At 44.5% G+C, this 15,281-nt stretch overlaps 2 protein-coding genes across 5 annotated transcripts in view; one reads left to right on the forward strand and one right to left on the reverse strand.

Annotated features, from left to right (window-relative positions):
• The window catches only part of LOC127004411 (dipeptidase 1-like), a 154,261-nt gene that overhangs the window by 52,058 nt on the left and 86,922 nt on the right, over window positions 1–15,281 (reverse strand). For all 4 annotated transcript variants that reach the window (XM_050872071.1, XM_050872072.1, XM_050872073.1 and 1 more), the window contains one exon: window positions 2,576–2,741. In XM_050872071.1, the coding sequence (XP_050728028.1) occupies window positions 2,576–2,739 (164 nt within the window). In that variant the 5' untranslated portion in view covers window positions 2,740–2,741. The remainder of the gene's footprint in view (window positions 1–2,575; window positions 2,742–15,281) is intronic.
• LOC127004413 (serine/threonine-protein kinase PkaB-like) lies at window positions 4,076–5,483 on the forward strand. Its single transcript, XM_050872075.1, has 2 exons — window positions 4,076–5,121; window positions 5,242–5,483. The coding sequence occupies exon 1, from the start codon at window positions 4,296–4,298 to the stop codon at window positions 5,118–5,120; it is 825 nt and encodes a 274-aa protein (XP_050728032.1). The 5' UTR covers window positions 4,076–4,295; the 3' UTR covers window position 5,121; window positions 5,242–5,483.

The raw sequence follows: 15,281 nt of genomic DNA on the forward strand, positions 1-15,281 counted from the left end.
CTGGTAGTGTGAGGGGTGATTGGGTGTGCTCAAGTTAACAAGATGAAGACACCTCCCTTTGAACTATCTAATTGCCCTCACCTTCCTCTTCACAGCACCTCACAAAAACCTGAATTAAGACACAGACCAAAACAAACATTCTGGTAGTGTAAGAGGTGATTGGATGTGCTCTACTTACCATGATAAAAAACACCTCCCTCTGAACCATCTAATTGCCCTCCCCTTCCTCTTCACAGCACTTCACAAGACTCACGAATATAAATAGACAAAATCACACAGAATCTGGTAGGAGGTGCCTGGGTGTGCTTGGGTGTACATAATAGTTACACGTCCCACTGAATCATCTAAATGCCAGCATCTCCCCGTTCACAGCACCTCACAAGACCGACGAGTTATATAGAGACAAAACCAAACAATGTGGTACAGGTATTTTCTCCAATTTTACCACTATAATATCCCACTCATCTCCTTCTTATCTCCCCCTCATCTCAGTTTATCTCCCTCTCTCTCCCTGTTTAATCTCCCTCTCATCTCCCCCTCATCTCAGTTTATCTCCCTCTCTCTCCCTGTTTAATCTCCCTCTCATCTCCTACTCTTGAATTCATCTCCTTTTCCTCTCCTTCTTTTGCTGTCCTTTTTAAAGTTGTATACGTTCGAGATACGGTGATAGGTACGCGTCCCTTTGAACCATCTAAATGCCATCTCCTCTCAGTTCACAGCACCTTACCAGACCCTCGCACTACAACTAGATCAAAACAAACAGAACTTGGTAGCGTAATTAGAGGTATTTGGATGCACTGGAGTTCACATGATGGAAACACTCCCCTTTGAAAACTATAATGACCAAGGTACACGATTTATATATAGACAAACCAAACAGAATCTGGTAGTGTAATAGGTATTTTAGATGCGTTCGAGTTAACACGATAGATCGCCTCCCAAAAAACATATAACCGCTACAGAAAGCAAGAGACCTACAAGACCCGCGAGTTAAGCAAAGTAAACAAAAACAGATAAACAAGAACAAACAGAATCTGGTAGCGTTCCAGGTGGCTGGGTACACGTGAGCCGACAAGATGAACGGCCCAGTCCTCTGATCCTCTCCGTAAGTACCATAATCTCCGGGTTTACAGCGATACACACGATCTTCACGACGCGGGCGAAGAAGACGAGGCAAGAATCAAGTGAATCTGACGGTGCTAAGAGGCGATACGCAGGGAGGAATTAACTGACTCTGGTAAACTCCAAAACACCCTTCCTTCCATTCAGTCTTCCTTCTTTCCTTAATGCTTTCCTTCTTTCCTTCCTTCCTCCCTTCCTTCCAATCTTCCTTCCTTCCTTCCTATCTTCTAACAATCCTTCCTTCCTTCTTGAGATGTGCCGGGAGTATCGGTATCGGAAGTATCGGCCTTATTTGTAGTATCTGTATATATCGGAGAATATGGCCAATACTCCGATATTTTTATACTTTGTATTTTACAGTGGAGTTTTTCTTTTTATAATCTAATCTTTTTCTTATTACTATTAATCTTATAACTAGAAATTATTTTTTACGTATATACTCTTCATACCTTAAAATGAAGTATTTCATTTTCCAATTTGTGTGAAGTAAATTTTTTTTAGATTAAATGAAGAAAAAAATATCTGCATATTGTTTATTATTCACACAAGCAGCTTATCAACTCAGCAAAAATTTATTATTCCCACTTTCGAATTGGTACTTGAGAACCGTCTGCCTGAGATCATGGATACTGTCTTCAGCTCTGCACTGCACGAGAAGTTGCGCTCCTGGAATTGCTACACTACATGGGCTAACAAACAGGTGAATAACTGATACAGGTTCATCGAACTATATATACACTATTTCAGTTTCGACTCCATGACTTCCTTTTTTTTCCTTTTTTTTTACTATCAACTTTCAAGACCATCTAATAATAGTTATTCCCAAACTGCCTTACTTCTATTTTTTAAATACAAGTAATTCTATATTTTTATAATCGTGCAGATATGTAATCGAAATAAAAAAAGTTTCGGTATCAGCAAAATATCGGCCATTTGTTATTATCGGCGTATCGGTATCGGTTGAAAAGTGAGTGTCGGTATCGGCAAACGTAGTGATATCGGCATATCTTTACCTTCGTCCTTAGCATCTCTCTCTCTCTCTCTCTCTCTCTCTCTCTCTCTCTCTCTCTCTCTCTCTCTCTCTCTCTCTCTCTCTCTCTCTCTCTCTCTCTCTCTCTCTCTCTTTCTACACACACACACACACACACACACACACACACACATTAATCAGAGCATCAATCACGGCAGCGGACGGGTAATCAAGCAGCAAATCTGTGCGGCAAGAGGACGACGTGATGAGAGGAGGAGGAGGAGGAGGAGGAGGAGGAGGAGGAGGAGGAGGAGGAGGCGCAGCTATAAGGAGATCTAAATGAACGGGTAATATGCACTCAGTTCTCTTGCAGGGACACGATTTCCTTAATTTACCAAGTTTACTTTAATAACGTAGTAGGTAGTAGTAGCAGTAGCAATAGCAGTAGTAGTAGTAGTAGTAGTAGTAGCAGCGGTCACCTACCCATCAATCAGCGGCGAGGAGGCCAGGAGGGATCGGGCGGCCTGCAGTCTCTCGCGGTGGGACGCCTGAGGGGACACGCGGACAGGTAGCGGGCTGGCACTGCACCCACCTGGCGCCGCCACCACCACCACCGCCACCACCAGCGCCGGCACCACCCGCTTCATTACTGGAACAAAGGAGAGGGGCGTGTGGCAGGACAGGCAGGGAGGGAGGAAAAACGTTACTTTGAAGCTTGATTAGCGCTCGGTGATTATTCTCTTAGGACGGTGATGAAGAAAAAGAGTAGGAGGGAGAAGTGGTGATAAAAAAAGAAGAAGAAGAAGAAGAAGAAGAAGAAGATGAAGGAGAAGAAGAAAAAGAAATAGAAGAAAAAGAGGAAGAGGAAGAAGAAGAAGAAGAAGAAGAAGAAGAAAAAGAAACAGAAGAAAAAGAGGAAGAGGAAGAAGAAGAAGAAGAAGAAGAAGAAGAAGAAGAAGAAGAAGAAGAAGAAAAAGAAATAGAAGAAAAAGAGGAAGAGGAAGAAGAAGAAGAAGAAGAAGAAGAAAAAGAAATAGAAGAAAAAGAGGAAGAGGAAGAAGAAGAAGAAGAAGAAGAAGAAGAAGAAAAAGAAATAGAAGAAAAAGAGGAAGAGGAAGAAGAAGAAGAAGAAGAAGAAGAAGAAGAAGAAGAAGAAGAAAAAAAGAACAAGAACAAAAACAAGAACAAGAACAACAAGAACAAAAGAACAAGAAAAACAAGAAGGAGAAGAAGAAGAAGAAAAGGAAGAAGAAACATTAATGATAAAGAAAAAAAAAGGAAACAGATAAAGAAAAAGAAGCTGATGACGATGATGATACAATGAAAGACAATACTAGAAATAACAGAGCGGACTTAAGTTAATTCAATCACAAAAAAACGCCTATTAATTCAGAAACCTTCCACACCCAGACACCTTCACACGAGTCCTTACCCATTACTGCCCATACGATCAACCCATTAACCACCACCACTATACCTCCACCTCCATGACCTCCCCCCCATCATCACCCCCATCATAATCATCATCACCACCATCACCACCGCCTCATCCATCACTCCTCCACCATCAACATAATTTTCCTTTCCAAAAACGAATCCACTTCTTGATCCTGCAAATCCTCTCCCTCACAGCAAAGCGCCATTAACCTCGAATCAATAACACACACACACACACACACACACACACACACACACACACACACACACACACACCGCTCCGTAGCTCAATCGGTTATAGCGCTGCGCTGCCAGGCTTCACGGCCTGACAGGCGGCGGTTCGAGCCCCGCTCAGGCCGAAATCTTTCCGCTGACAAGGAGTGGTTACTGTCCACCCTTGAGCGAGGAAGGTGAGGTGTGTGAAGTCCTGGCAGTACCCATAGATATAATGAGCATGAAATTACTCTTGTTGGGAGGGCACTTGCTGACGATTGTGAGTCCAACTCGTGATCAGACCATGGGGAAATTTCACTCATATAACAACGGTACAAAACATGACAAAATTTTCATCCGAGCAGTATATAAAAAAATCATGCGAGAGTGTGTGCGTGCGTGCGTGCGTGCGTGCTTGCCACAGCCGTCCAGCTCTAGACTCCCTCTTTTTCCGTCCTAACTCCAAGCTAAACCGAACTAAACAAAACTAACCGTCGAAAACCGAGGTCTAGTCCTGGACGTCAACAGACATACGGTATGGTGAGACAGAGCAATGGCTCCCCCACACACCACCCCCCTCCTCGTGCTGACGAAGGAGCGCATCGACACGCTGGTGGCCCAGCACAAGCAGGTGCTGGGGCGCGGCGCCTCGTGCACGGTGTACCTGGTGGAGGTCGGCGGCGCCCAGTGCTGCCTCAAGGTGGCAAGGGAGCAGCGCCTCGCAGCCATGTTCCGCAGGGAGTTTGACATCCTGCTGGACCTGGACGGCGCGGCGGGCGCCCCCAAGGCCTTGGGCACCAGCTTTGGGTTCCCCGCCATGCTCACCACCTTCTGCGGCCAGAACACCTTCTGCGACCTGCACAACCTCGCTCAAAGCGACACGGACAGACTGGCGGCCTTCGTGGCGCTGGCCCGGGACGTGCAGCAGCTCCACGCCTGCGGCTACACCCACAACGACATCAAGCCCGACAACGTCGTGGTGCGCCAAGACGCCAAAGGCCGCCTGCAGGTGTCCCTCATCGACTACGGCTTGGCCAAGAGATTCGGCACAGGACTCCGCATCGCGCGCACGCACACGCACCGCACGCCCTGGATGGCCCCGGAGCTGCTCCGCGGCGCGCCCTGCTCGCCCCCCGTGGACGTGTTCTCCCTCGGCTACGTCCTGAGGCGCGTCCTGGCCACGTGCCACACGCAATACCCCGGCCTGGAGGTGCTGGCCGACAGAGCCATGAGAGCCAACCCTGCACAGCGGCCCTCGGCGGCCCGCATCATCAAGACAGTCAAGGAGTACACGGGACAGACGTCCAGGAAGGCGGCCTTTGTCCGGCGTGTTCGCAAGGCCTTCTCCTGCCTCTTCCCGCGCCGCCGCCATTACTAAGGCGGCAGGATTTCTTTCCCTAACGGTTGAAGAGCTTTACCAGTCCAGTTGTTTCTTTTGGAGCCAGTTACTCAACACCCATCAATGGATGAGGAGTACACTCCCCTGAGTTATTACTAAGGCGGCAGACAAGCCAGGATTTCTTTTCCCAACGGATGAAGAGTTTTACCAGTTCAGTTGTTTCTTTTGGAGCCAGTTACTCAACACCCATCAAGGGTTGAGGAATACACTCCCCTGAGTTATTACTAAGGCGGCAGACAAGCCAGGATTTCTTTTCCCAACGGATGAAGAGTTTTACCAGTTCAGTTGTTCCTTATGGAGCCAGTTACTCAGCACCCATCAAGGGTTGAGGAATACACTCCCCTGAGTTATTACTAAGCCAGGATTTCTTTTCCCAACGGTTGAAGAGTTTTACCAGTTCAGTTGTTTCTTTTGGAGCCAGTTACTCAGCACCCATCAAGGGGCTGAGAAAAATTATTTCATTATCTACTTGTATCTATCTATCTATCTATTTATCTATCTATCAATCTATCCATCAACATATATATATATATATATATATATATATATATATATATATATATATATATATATATATATATATATATATATATACCTATTTATCAAACGGACTGTCCATCTATCTATCTATCTACATATATATTCAACTCTCTCTCTCTCTCTCTCTCTCTCTCTCTCTCTCTCTCTCTCTCTCTCTCTCTCTCTGTTAATGCAAGGCGTCTGTTTCTTCTCAAGGGTCGTTTAATCTTCTTTCCTTCAACATTTACAGAACAGCTTATCTCCTCCTCCTCCTCCTCCTCCTCCACCTTCTGGACCTTCTCTTCTCGTTCCTGTTTTTTTATGACCGTTGCGCTCGCTCCTAAAGCACTATTGCAACATTTCCTTATCAGCCGCTACTTCTTTCTAGTTCCGTTCTTCCTTTTTTCGTGTTATGTTTCTTTTCTTTTCGTATTTTTCATTTCTTCTCGTTTTTTGTTTTTTCTTGTTTTGTTCTTGTTCTGCTTCTTGTTCTTCTTTTTCTTCTTCTTCTTGTTCTTGTTTTTTTTTCTTCTTTTTCTTTTTCTTTTTCTTTTTCTTTTTCTTCTTCTTCTTCTTCTTCTTCTTCTTCTTCTTCTTCTTTTTCTTCCTCTTCTCAGTTACCATTTTGACAGAGGATGAAGAACTACAAGAAAAAGATAAAAAGAAAAGAAAAAGAAGTGAAGGAGGAGGAAGAGGATGAGGACCAACACAAAAGGAACCGATAAGACAAAACAAAAATGGGAGAAGGAGAAACATGAAGAAGAAGAGGGAACAGTAAGGTCAAATAAGGAAGAATGGGAGACAGAGAGAAAAGAAATCATGTAACGAAATATAGCCGGCACTTGCTTTCGATTTATGAGGGAGTAAAACCACATGAACACTCTGGCCAGGAGGAGGAGGAGGAGGAGGAGGAGGAGGGGTGATGAGGTGGTATGGGATGAAAGGCGGTGGAGACGAGAAAGCAGAGGGGATGAGGGAGGAGGGAGATAACGAGCAAGAGGGGGGGGGGGGAGAGAGAAGGAGGGAAGAAAACGGAGGATAGATAATAAGTATGCGGGTGGGCTGAGGAGATAAGAAGTTAGGATGCTCTATTCAGCTTAACTTTGCATATAAGCCCCGCCCACATCCCTCATTAACCCTGTATCATTGCCGAACCCACAATCTACCCGCGCAGTCTCTTCACCTCCACTTGCATGTGCTGAATGGATGCTGGGCGGGACTAAATAATCGTTTTTGCGTGTGTAGGTCTTGCTAGTGATGTCAGCGTGGAAAGGGTAGCGAGATATACGAAGGGAAGGAAAGGTACGGACGAGAATGAAGAGGCAACAGGGAGAGAGGGAAAAAGAAAGGGACAATTGAATAAGTAAGGAAGGGCTGACTTGGTAAGGAGAGAGGATGGAGTAAGGTGAGGAGCGAGGGAAGGAGTGAGATGTGTGAGGTGAGGACAAGAATCAAGAGGCAACAGGGAGAGAGAGGAAAAGAGAGGGACAATTGAATAAGTTAGGAAAGGCTGAGTTGGTAAGGAGAGAGAATGAAGTATATGAGTGAGGTGAGGAGACAAGGCAGTAGGAGTGAGGTGTGTGAGGTGAGGACGAGAATCAAGAGGCAAAGGGACAGAGGTGAAAAGAGAGGGACAATTGAATAAGCAAGGGAGGACTGACTAAGTTGGTAAGGAGAGAGAATGGAGTATATGAATGAGGTGAGGAGACAAGGCAGTAGGAGTGAGGTGTGTGAGGTGAGGACAAGAATCAAGAGGCAACAGGGAGAGAGAGGAGAAAAGAGAGGGACAATTGAATAAGCAAGGGAGGACTGACTAGGATTGAGTATATGGTGAGGAGGAGACAGGGAAGGAGGTGTGAGGTGAGGACGAGAATCAAGAGGCAAAGGGACAGAGGTGAAAAGAGAGGGACAATTGAATAAGCAAGGGAGGACTGACTAAGTTGGTAAGGAGAGAGAATGGAGTATATGAATGAGGTGAGGAGACAAGGCAGTAAGAGTGAGGTGTGTGAGGTGAGGACGAGAATCAAGAGGCAAAGGGACAGAGGGGAAAAGAGAGAGACAATTGAATAAGCAAGGGAGGACTGACTAAGTTGGTAAGGAGAGAGAATGGAGTATATGAATGAGGTGAGGAGACAAGGCAGTAAGAGTGAGGTGTGTGAGGTGAGGACAAGAATCAAGAGGCAACAGGGAGAGAGAGGAGAAGAGAGAGGGACAACTGAATAAGCAAGGGAGGACTGACTAAGTTGGTAAGGAGCGGGGGTAAGTAGAGCGAGGATTGAGTATATGAGTGAGGTGAGGAGACAGGGAAGGAGGAGTGAGATGTGTGAGGTGAGGAAGGCAGGGATGAGAGTTAGGGCAAAGAGAGGCGGGACGCTGAAGTGGCTGTGTATTATCCTTAATGTCCGTGTGCGCCTCGGGGGAATGGAAAGTATGGGATGAAAGGAAGGGAGGAAGGGAGGAGGGTAAGCAGGGAAGAAAGGAGAGAAGGAAGGCTGAAAGGAGAGTAGGAAGGAAGGAAAAAAGGAAGGAAGGAAGGAAGGAAGGAGAGAAAACGATATTAAAGAGTGACAGGTGGTACGTCTGAATAGATTATGGTACAAGTCTAATTGGAGAGAGAGAGAGAGAGAGAGAGAGAGAGAGAGAGAGAGAGAGAGAGAGAGAGAGAGAGAGAGAGAGAGACATAGACACAGACACAGACAGAGACACAGAGACACAGAGACACAGACACACACAGAGACACAGAGACTCAGATACACAGACAGACAGACAAGACAGACAGACAGAGAAAGAGACAGAGAAATGTACGGAGACAGATACCTACACGAAAATACAAAATGCACGGAAAGACAGACTAACAGACACACACACACAAAAAAAAAGCTAACGAAAAAATATGTAATCAGACCAAAGCAACCATCAAAACTTTACCTATCAACACTAAACACCAAACAACTACACGACGAATGCGATGACCCACAAACCACGACCAACACACTCCCGCCACACACCGTCCGAAAGTGACACCTCTCCTCCGCCCACTCCTTCTGTTTGTTTTAGCAGGAGCAGCGATTAGCCGGCTTTTTTTTTTTGTTTTTGTTTTTGTTTTTGTTCTATGTTTGTTACCCTCGAGCTGTTTCCTTGGCCGTTAAAAATCAAAAACACTGCCACCGGAACAACACTTATATATATACACCCGTCCTTAATTACTCTCCCCGACAGGTAAGACTCATTTCGACAACTCGTAAACTCAATATTTTCCTCCCACCTGCAATCTCTCATATTTCTACTTCATCATCTTCTTCATTTACCTGTACAATATGACTTTTTACCTGTTAATTAATTTTCACAGGTAAATCTCGTTACGACAAATTGTAGCCTCACCTAATCTTACCTAACTTAACCTAGCCTCACCATAACTTAACCTGTATATGTTGGGCCACTACAGGTCAGTCAGGAGAGTCGCACATTGTAAAAAAAAAAAGAAAATCCTTCTTAAGTCCATTCGAAACCTGTATATAAAGGATTGGCCACGGGTTAAGAGTATCCACTACACGCCGAGTCTCACAAAGTACAGGTCAAGCAGGAGAGTTGCTGCAAAAAGAAAACTCTCCTTAAGTTCATTCCAACCATGTATATATAGGGCAAACATGTGTATTAAAGTTTGTCCAGGAAGTAAGAATATTCCCTGTGCTCTGAGCCTCACAAAGTTCAGGTCAGGAGAATCGTCAAACAAAACTCTCCTCCTTAAGTCCATTCGAAACCTGTATATAAAGGATTGGCCACGGGGTAAGAGTATTCATTATGCGCTGAGTCCCACAAAGTACATTTCAGTCAGGAGAGTCACAAAAAAATAACAACTCTCCTCTTCAAGCTCATTCTAAATCTGTATATAAAGGTTCGTTCAATGGGTAAGAGTATTCACTACGCGCCGGGCCTCACAAAGTTCAGGTCAGTCAGGAGAGTAACAAAAAGAATTACAACTCTCCTCTTTAAGCCCATTCTAAACCTGTATATAAAAGTTCGTTCAGTGGGTAAGAGTATCACTGTGCGCTGAGCCTAACAGATGCGCATACGGTCTTCTTTTGTTTGTTTAGTGTCCTTGAGCTTCCTCCCTTGCTGTGTAAAAAAGAGGATACAGGTCAGTCAGGAGAGTCGCAAAATAGATACAACTCTCCTCTTTAAGCCCATTCTAAACCTATATATAAAGGTTCGTTCAATGGGTAAGAGTATCCACTGTGCGCTGAGCCTCACAAAACACAGGTCAGTCAGAGAGTCGCAAAGTACAGGTCGCAAAGTACAGGTCAGTTAGGAGAGTCGTAAAATAAATACAACTCTCCTCTTCAAGCCCATTCTAAACCTGTATATAAAAGTTCGTTCAATGGGTAAGAGTATCCACTACGCGCCGGGACTCACAAAGTTTACACCCCAGACGAGCGGCGCGCGCCATTAACTCTGGTTTAGGCAAATCTTCGCGAGATTAATGGCGGCTATAAACTATTACGAAATATGCAAATAGGAGTCCCCTCAACCCTCCCCCTTTCCGTTACTCACTTCGTCTGTCCCTGCCTGTCTCTCTGTCTGTCTGTATGTATGTATGTGTCTGTTTCTGTGTTCGTATGTCTGTTTCTGTCTGTTTACGTGTTCATGTTTGGTCTTTCTGTCTGTCTGTTTGTATGTCTGTTTGTAGGTCTTTCTCTCTTCTTTCATTTCCTTTTCTTTTCTTTTTAATTTTCTTTTACTTCTTCCTTTTCTTCTTTTTCTTCTTCTCTCTCTTATTCTGCTCCTCCTGCTTTTTTCTCCGTGTTTAATCCGTCTGTCTGTCTGTCTGTCTGTTTGTCTGTTTGTCTGTCTGTCTCGCGTGGTATATTGGTGGTGTTCTGTTGCGGCAACAAAAAATAGAAACGCTAATCGCTGCTCCTGAAAAAACAAAGAGAAGACGTGGTCGGAAGGGAGGTCAATTTCAGACGGTGTGCTGCGGGAGTGTGTTGGTCGTAATCCGTGTGTCATCGTTCTCGTCGTGTTGTTGTTTGGTGTTTAGTGTTGATAGGAGAGGCGGTGACGGCAGCTCTGGTCCGATCACATGTATTTTTCCGTCAGAGGTTTTTTTTTTTGTGTGTGTGTGTGTGTTGGTCCATCTTTCCGAGCATTTTCTCTTTCTGTTAAGTTATATGTCTGTCTGTCTGTCTGTCTGTCTGTCTGTTTGTCTATCCGTCTGTCTGTCTGTCTGTCCGTCTGTCTGTCTCTGTCTGTCTGTCTGTCTGGCGCGGCTGCAATGGGTCTCACGCGGCGATATGTCTCCAGAGTTTGTCGTGACGCCCCTCGTAATGTGTCTTCTCGCCCGCGGGTTCCTCCTCTTCAAGCGGCTCCCTCCCTCCCTCTCTCCTTCCCGCCCTCCCTTACTCTCTAGCAGTGTCTCCCTTACCCCATGTTACTCCTCTCGATTCTACTCCCTCCCTCCCTCACTCACTCACTCCCTCACTCACTCCCTCACTCACTCCCTCTCTTACTCTCTAGCATTGTCTCTCCCTTACCCCATGTTACTCCTCTCGATTCTACTCCTTCCCTCCCTCATTCACTCCCTCACTCACTCACTCCCGCCCTCCCTTACTCTTTCTAGCATTGTGTCTCCCTTACTCCATGATGGTCTTCTCGTTCCCATTCCCTCCCTCTCTTTTCTTTACTTTTTCTTTTCCTTATCACGTTTCACACCATTCTCGATTCCATTCCATTCCCTCTGGACCCTTTTTTCTCTCTCTATCAGTCTCCCTTTCCACAAGTTACTCTTCTTGACTCCATTCCCTCCCTCTCTTTTCTTTACTTTTTCTTTTCCTTACCACGTTTCACACCATTCTCGATTCCATTCCATTCCCCCAGGCCCCCTTTTTTATCTCTATCAGTCTCCCCTTCCACAAGTTACTCTTCTTGACTCCATTCCCTCCCTCTCGCCCCTCTTAACCCGTCCTCAACGATTGACACAGATTTGGCTTTCATTGTTAGCCTGTTAACACATACTCTGAGGACCTTCTCTGCATCTGTGGTGGTGAATGGAGTGTTTCCCATGTGGTATTGGTGTGCTGCATATCCCCTCCAAATGTACATGACTTTACATTTTCTTTATTGAATTGTAGCAGCCACTTTTTGTTCCATTCCTGTAGCTTGGTGATGTCTTCTGGTAGGAAATCCGCAGTCAAGGGGTTAACTTTCTCTACGTTTCTCTTACCACGTTACATACTCTTCCCGATGTCATTCCTTCCCTCTCGACGTTTTTCTCTCTCTCCTAGTGTGTCTCCCTCACCAAACGTTTCCCCTCTTGATTCTGTTCCCTCCTTTTCTCTCGCCCTTTTATACTCTCTCGCAGTCTCGCCTTTCCCAAACGTTTCTCCTCTGTGTCTCATTCTCCCACTTTCTCTCGCCTTTCTTCATTTTCTTTGCTTTCTTTTCCACAAGTTACTCCTCTCTATCCCATTCTCTCCCTTCCTCTCACCGTGTCTCTCCTTTACTTGACGTTATTTCTCTGTATCTTATTCTCTCACATAATCTCGCCTTTCTTTATTTTCCTTGTTTCCTTTACCACAAGTTACTCCTCTGTATCTCATTCTCTCCCTTTCTCTCCCTTTTATTCTCTCACCGTGTCTCTCCTTTACTTAACGTTATTTCTCTGTATCTTATTCTCTCACTTTCTCTCGCCTTTCTTTATTTTCTTTGCTTCCTTTACCACAATTTACTCTTCTCGTTCCTACTCCTTTCCTCTCCCTTTCTTACTCTTTCTCTTGCAGTCTTTCCCTTACAGAACGTTACATAGTCTTTTCGATTCCACTCCCTCGATCTTGCCTTTTTACTCTCGATCACCAGTGCGTCTCCCTCACCACAAGTTATTCTTCTCCTCAGTCTCCCCTCTCTTTACTCTCCTTCAGCACTTTGGGCCGTATTCTTAAACACTCCGGCACCCCAGCACACATATTTGACAAGGCTTTCGTAGGAGTTTCGGGCATTTCCAAGGGTAATTTATTGACCCCAGTGGTAGTTTGACTCTTCTTCTGTGGCATGAACCTACAAAAACACTCATTAGAACCCGACTGATCTCATTTTTGGCCTTTGGAAATAGTTGATGTGAGAGTCGGAACTGTCTTAGAATACCACCCAAAGTTTGTCTTCATTATCAAACGTTACTCTCCTCGATCCCATTTCCTCCTCCTCGCCCTCCTCAACTCTCCGTCAGCAGTGTGTTTCCATTACAAGATATAACTAAATTCGATCTCATACCCTCCCTCCCTCTCGCCCTTCTTGCTCTCTCTCTCTCGCCGGCAGTCTCTTCCTTACCATATTTTCATTTCTTTCGATCTCATTCCCTCCCTCTCTCTCGCCCTTCAACTCTCCTTCAACACTGTGTCTTCATTACCACATGCAACTTCTATCGATCCTACTCCTACTCACACTCTTGGCCTCATATACTTTTCTATCTCAGTGTCTCCTTTAGAACAGGCTACTCCCTCGCTCCTACTCCATCCTCCTTCTCCTCCTCCTTCTCTATTTCTCCCCCCGGCATCGTTGAGTCTTCCCCGCCTACAGGTTCCTCTCTCTCGGTTATCTCCCTCCTCTCCGTCTTCCCTTCATTCGTCCTTCGCAGTCGTGGAGCGTAGCAAAAGGAAAAAGGCAGGTGGATGTAGGTAAAAAGCACAGAGAGGCTGGTGATGTAAAAAACAGGGATAAAATTGTTGATTCGGGACCTCACTGCGTCAGCAACAGGCCAGAAATAGCGCGGTTATTGGTGTCCGACGAAGAGCTGGGAGGGGAAAAAATATGCGGGAGAATAATGTATAGACTGTGAGGCTGTATTTTTTTTTCCACATCCTGACTTTCATCACCCCGTATTGACACATTTTTTCACATGATATCATTTTTCATCACGCTCGCCCACACACACACACACACACACACACACACACACACACACGAAATTGTCCTATCTTTCGGCCACTCCTCTAACTCTTTTTAGGAGCAGTGACTATCGGGCTTTTTTTCATATTTGTTTCCTTTTTTTATGCCCTTGAACTGACTCCTATGCTGTAAAAAAAATATATATATAAACACACACAAAACAACATACCCATACGGTCTTTTTTTGTTTGTTTTGTGCCCTTGAGCTCCCTCCCTTGCTGCATCAGAAAAAGAAAATACACAACCTTACAAAACATACGCAACCTGAAATATAAATAGGTCCTCCCGCCTTCCTGTTTGTCTGTCTCTCTCCCGCCCCTAAAAAGAATAGTTAGGCATACATTCACGGCGGCATGTTCTCCCTCCCTACGCGACCTCGAACAAGAGAACACAAAAACTTCCCCCCCTGACAACTGCTCTTGCTACACAGGGCGACAATGTAAATTAGTGGGAGAGGGAAAGAGGAGGAGTAATGGTGGTGGTGGTGGTGGTGGTGGTAGTGGTGGTGAGATGGTTGTGGTGTGTGGTTATTTTTTTCTAAGGTAAAGGAGGCATCTGAAGGGCAAAGAGAGAGAGAGAGAGAGAGAGAGAGAGAGAGAGAGAGAGAGAGAGAGAGAGAGAGAGAGAGAGAGAGAGAGAGAGAGAAACAAAAAAGCCAGTTGGTGTTCGTGTTGTTATTGTTGTTATTGATGTCGGTGGTGATGAATAAAATAGAGACGATGGTAGTCTTTTTTTTCTTTCTACCGGTGAAAGAACTTGGGAGTAACATAATGGGTACAGGTTTAACTCAGGGTAATCGTGTTGTGTTCCAGAGTAGTTTTGCTGATTTAAAGGGTGACGAAAGTGGCTTATTCTTAGTAACTTATCCTCATTTCTGTCTTTATCCTAATCCTTATCTTCCTATCTTACCTTATCCTCATCCTTATCTTCATCTATATCTAACTTTTTTCTTATTCTTATTTTTATATTTATTCTATCCTCATCTTTATCCTTATCCTTTTCTTCATCCTTATTTTTATCTTTTATATTTTCCTTATCTTTCTTCTTATCCATAGCGACATAATTATCCATAGTGACTTATCCTTATCCATAGTGACTTATCCTTATCCATAGTGACTTATCCTTATCCATAGTGACTTATCCTTATCCTTACTGACTTATCCTTATTCATAGTGACTTATCCTTATCCTCACTGACTTATCCTTATCCTTACTGACTTATCCTTATCTATAGTGACTTATCCTTATCCTCACTGACTTATCCTTATCCTTACTGACTTATCCTTATCCTTACTGATTTATCCTTATCCATAGTGACTTATCCTTATCCTTACTGACTTATCCTTATCCATAGTGAATTATCCTTATCCTTACTGACTTATCCTTATCCTTACTGACTTATCCTTATCCTCACTGACTTATCCTTATCCTTACTGACTTATCCTTATCCTCACTGACTTATCCTTATCCTTACTGACTTATCCTTATCCTTACTGACTTATCCTTATCCTCACTGACTTATCCTTATCCTTACTGACTTATCCTTATCCTTAGTGACTTATCCTTATCCTCACTGACTTATCCTTATCCTTACTGACTTATCCTTATCCTTACTGACTTATCCTTATCCTTAGTGACTTATCCTTATCCTCACTGACTTATCCTTATCCTTAGTGACTTATCC

Source organism: Eriocheir sinensis, chromosome 28 (assembly GCF_024679095.1).
Source record: "Eriocheir sinensis breed Jianghai 21 chromosome 28, ASM2467909v1, whole genome shotgun sequence".
Classification (NCBI taxonomy): Eukaryota; Metazoa; Arthropoda; class Malacostraca; order Decapoda; family Varunidae; genus Eriocheir; species Eriocheir sinensis.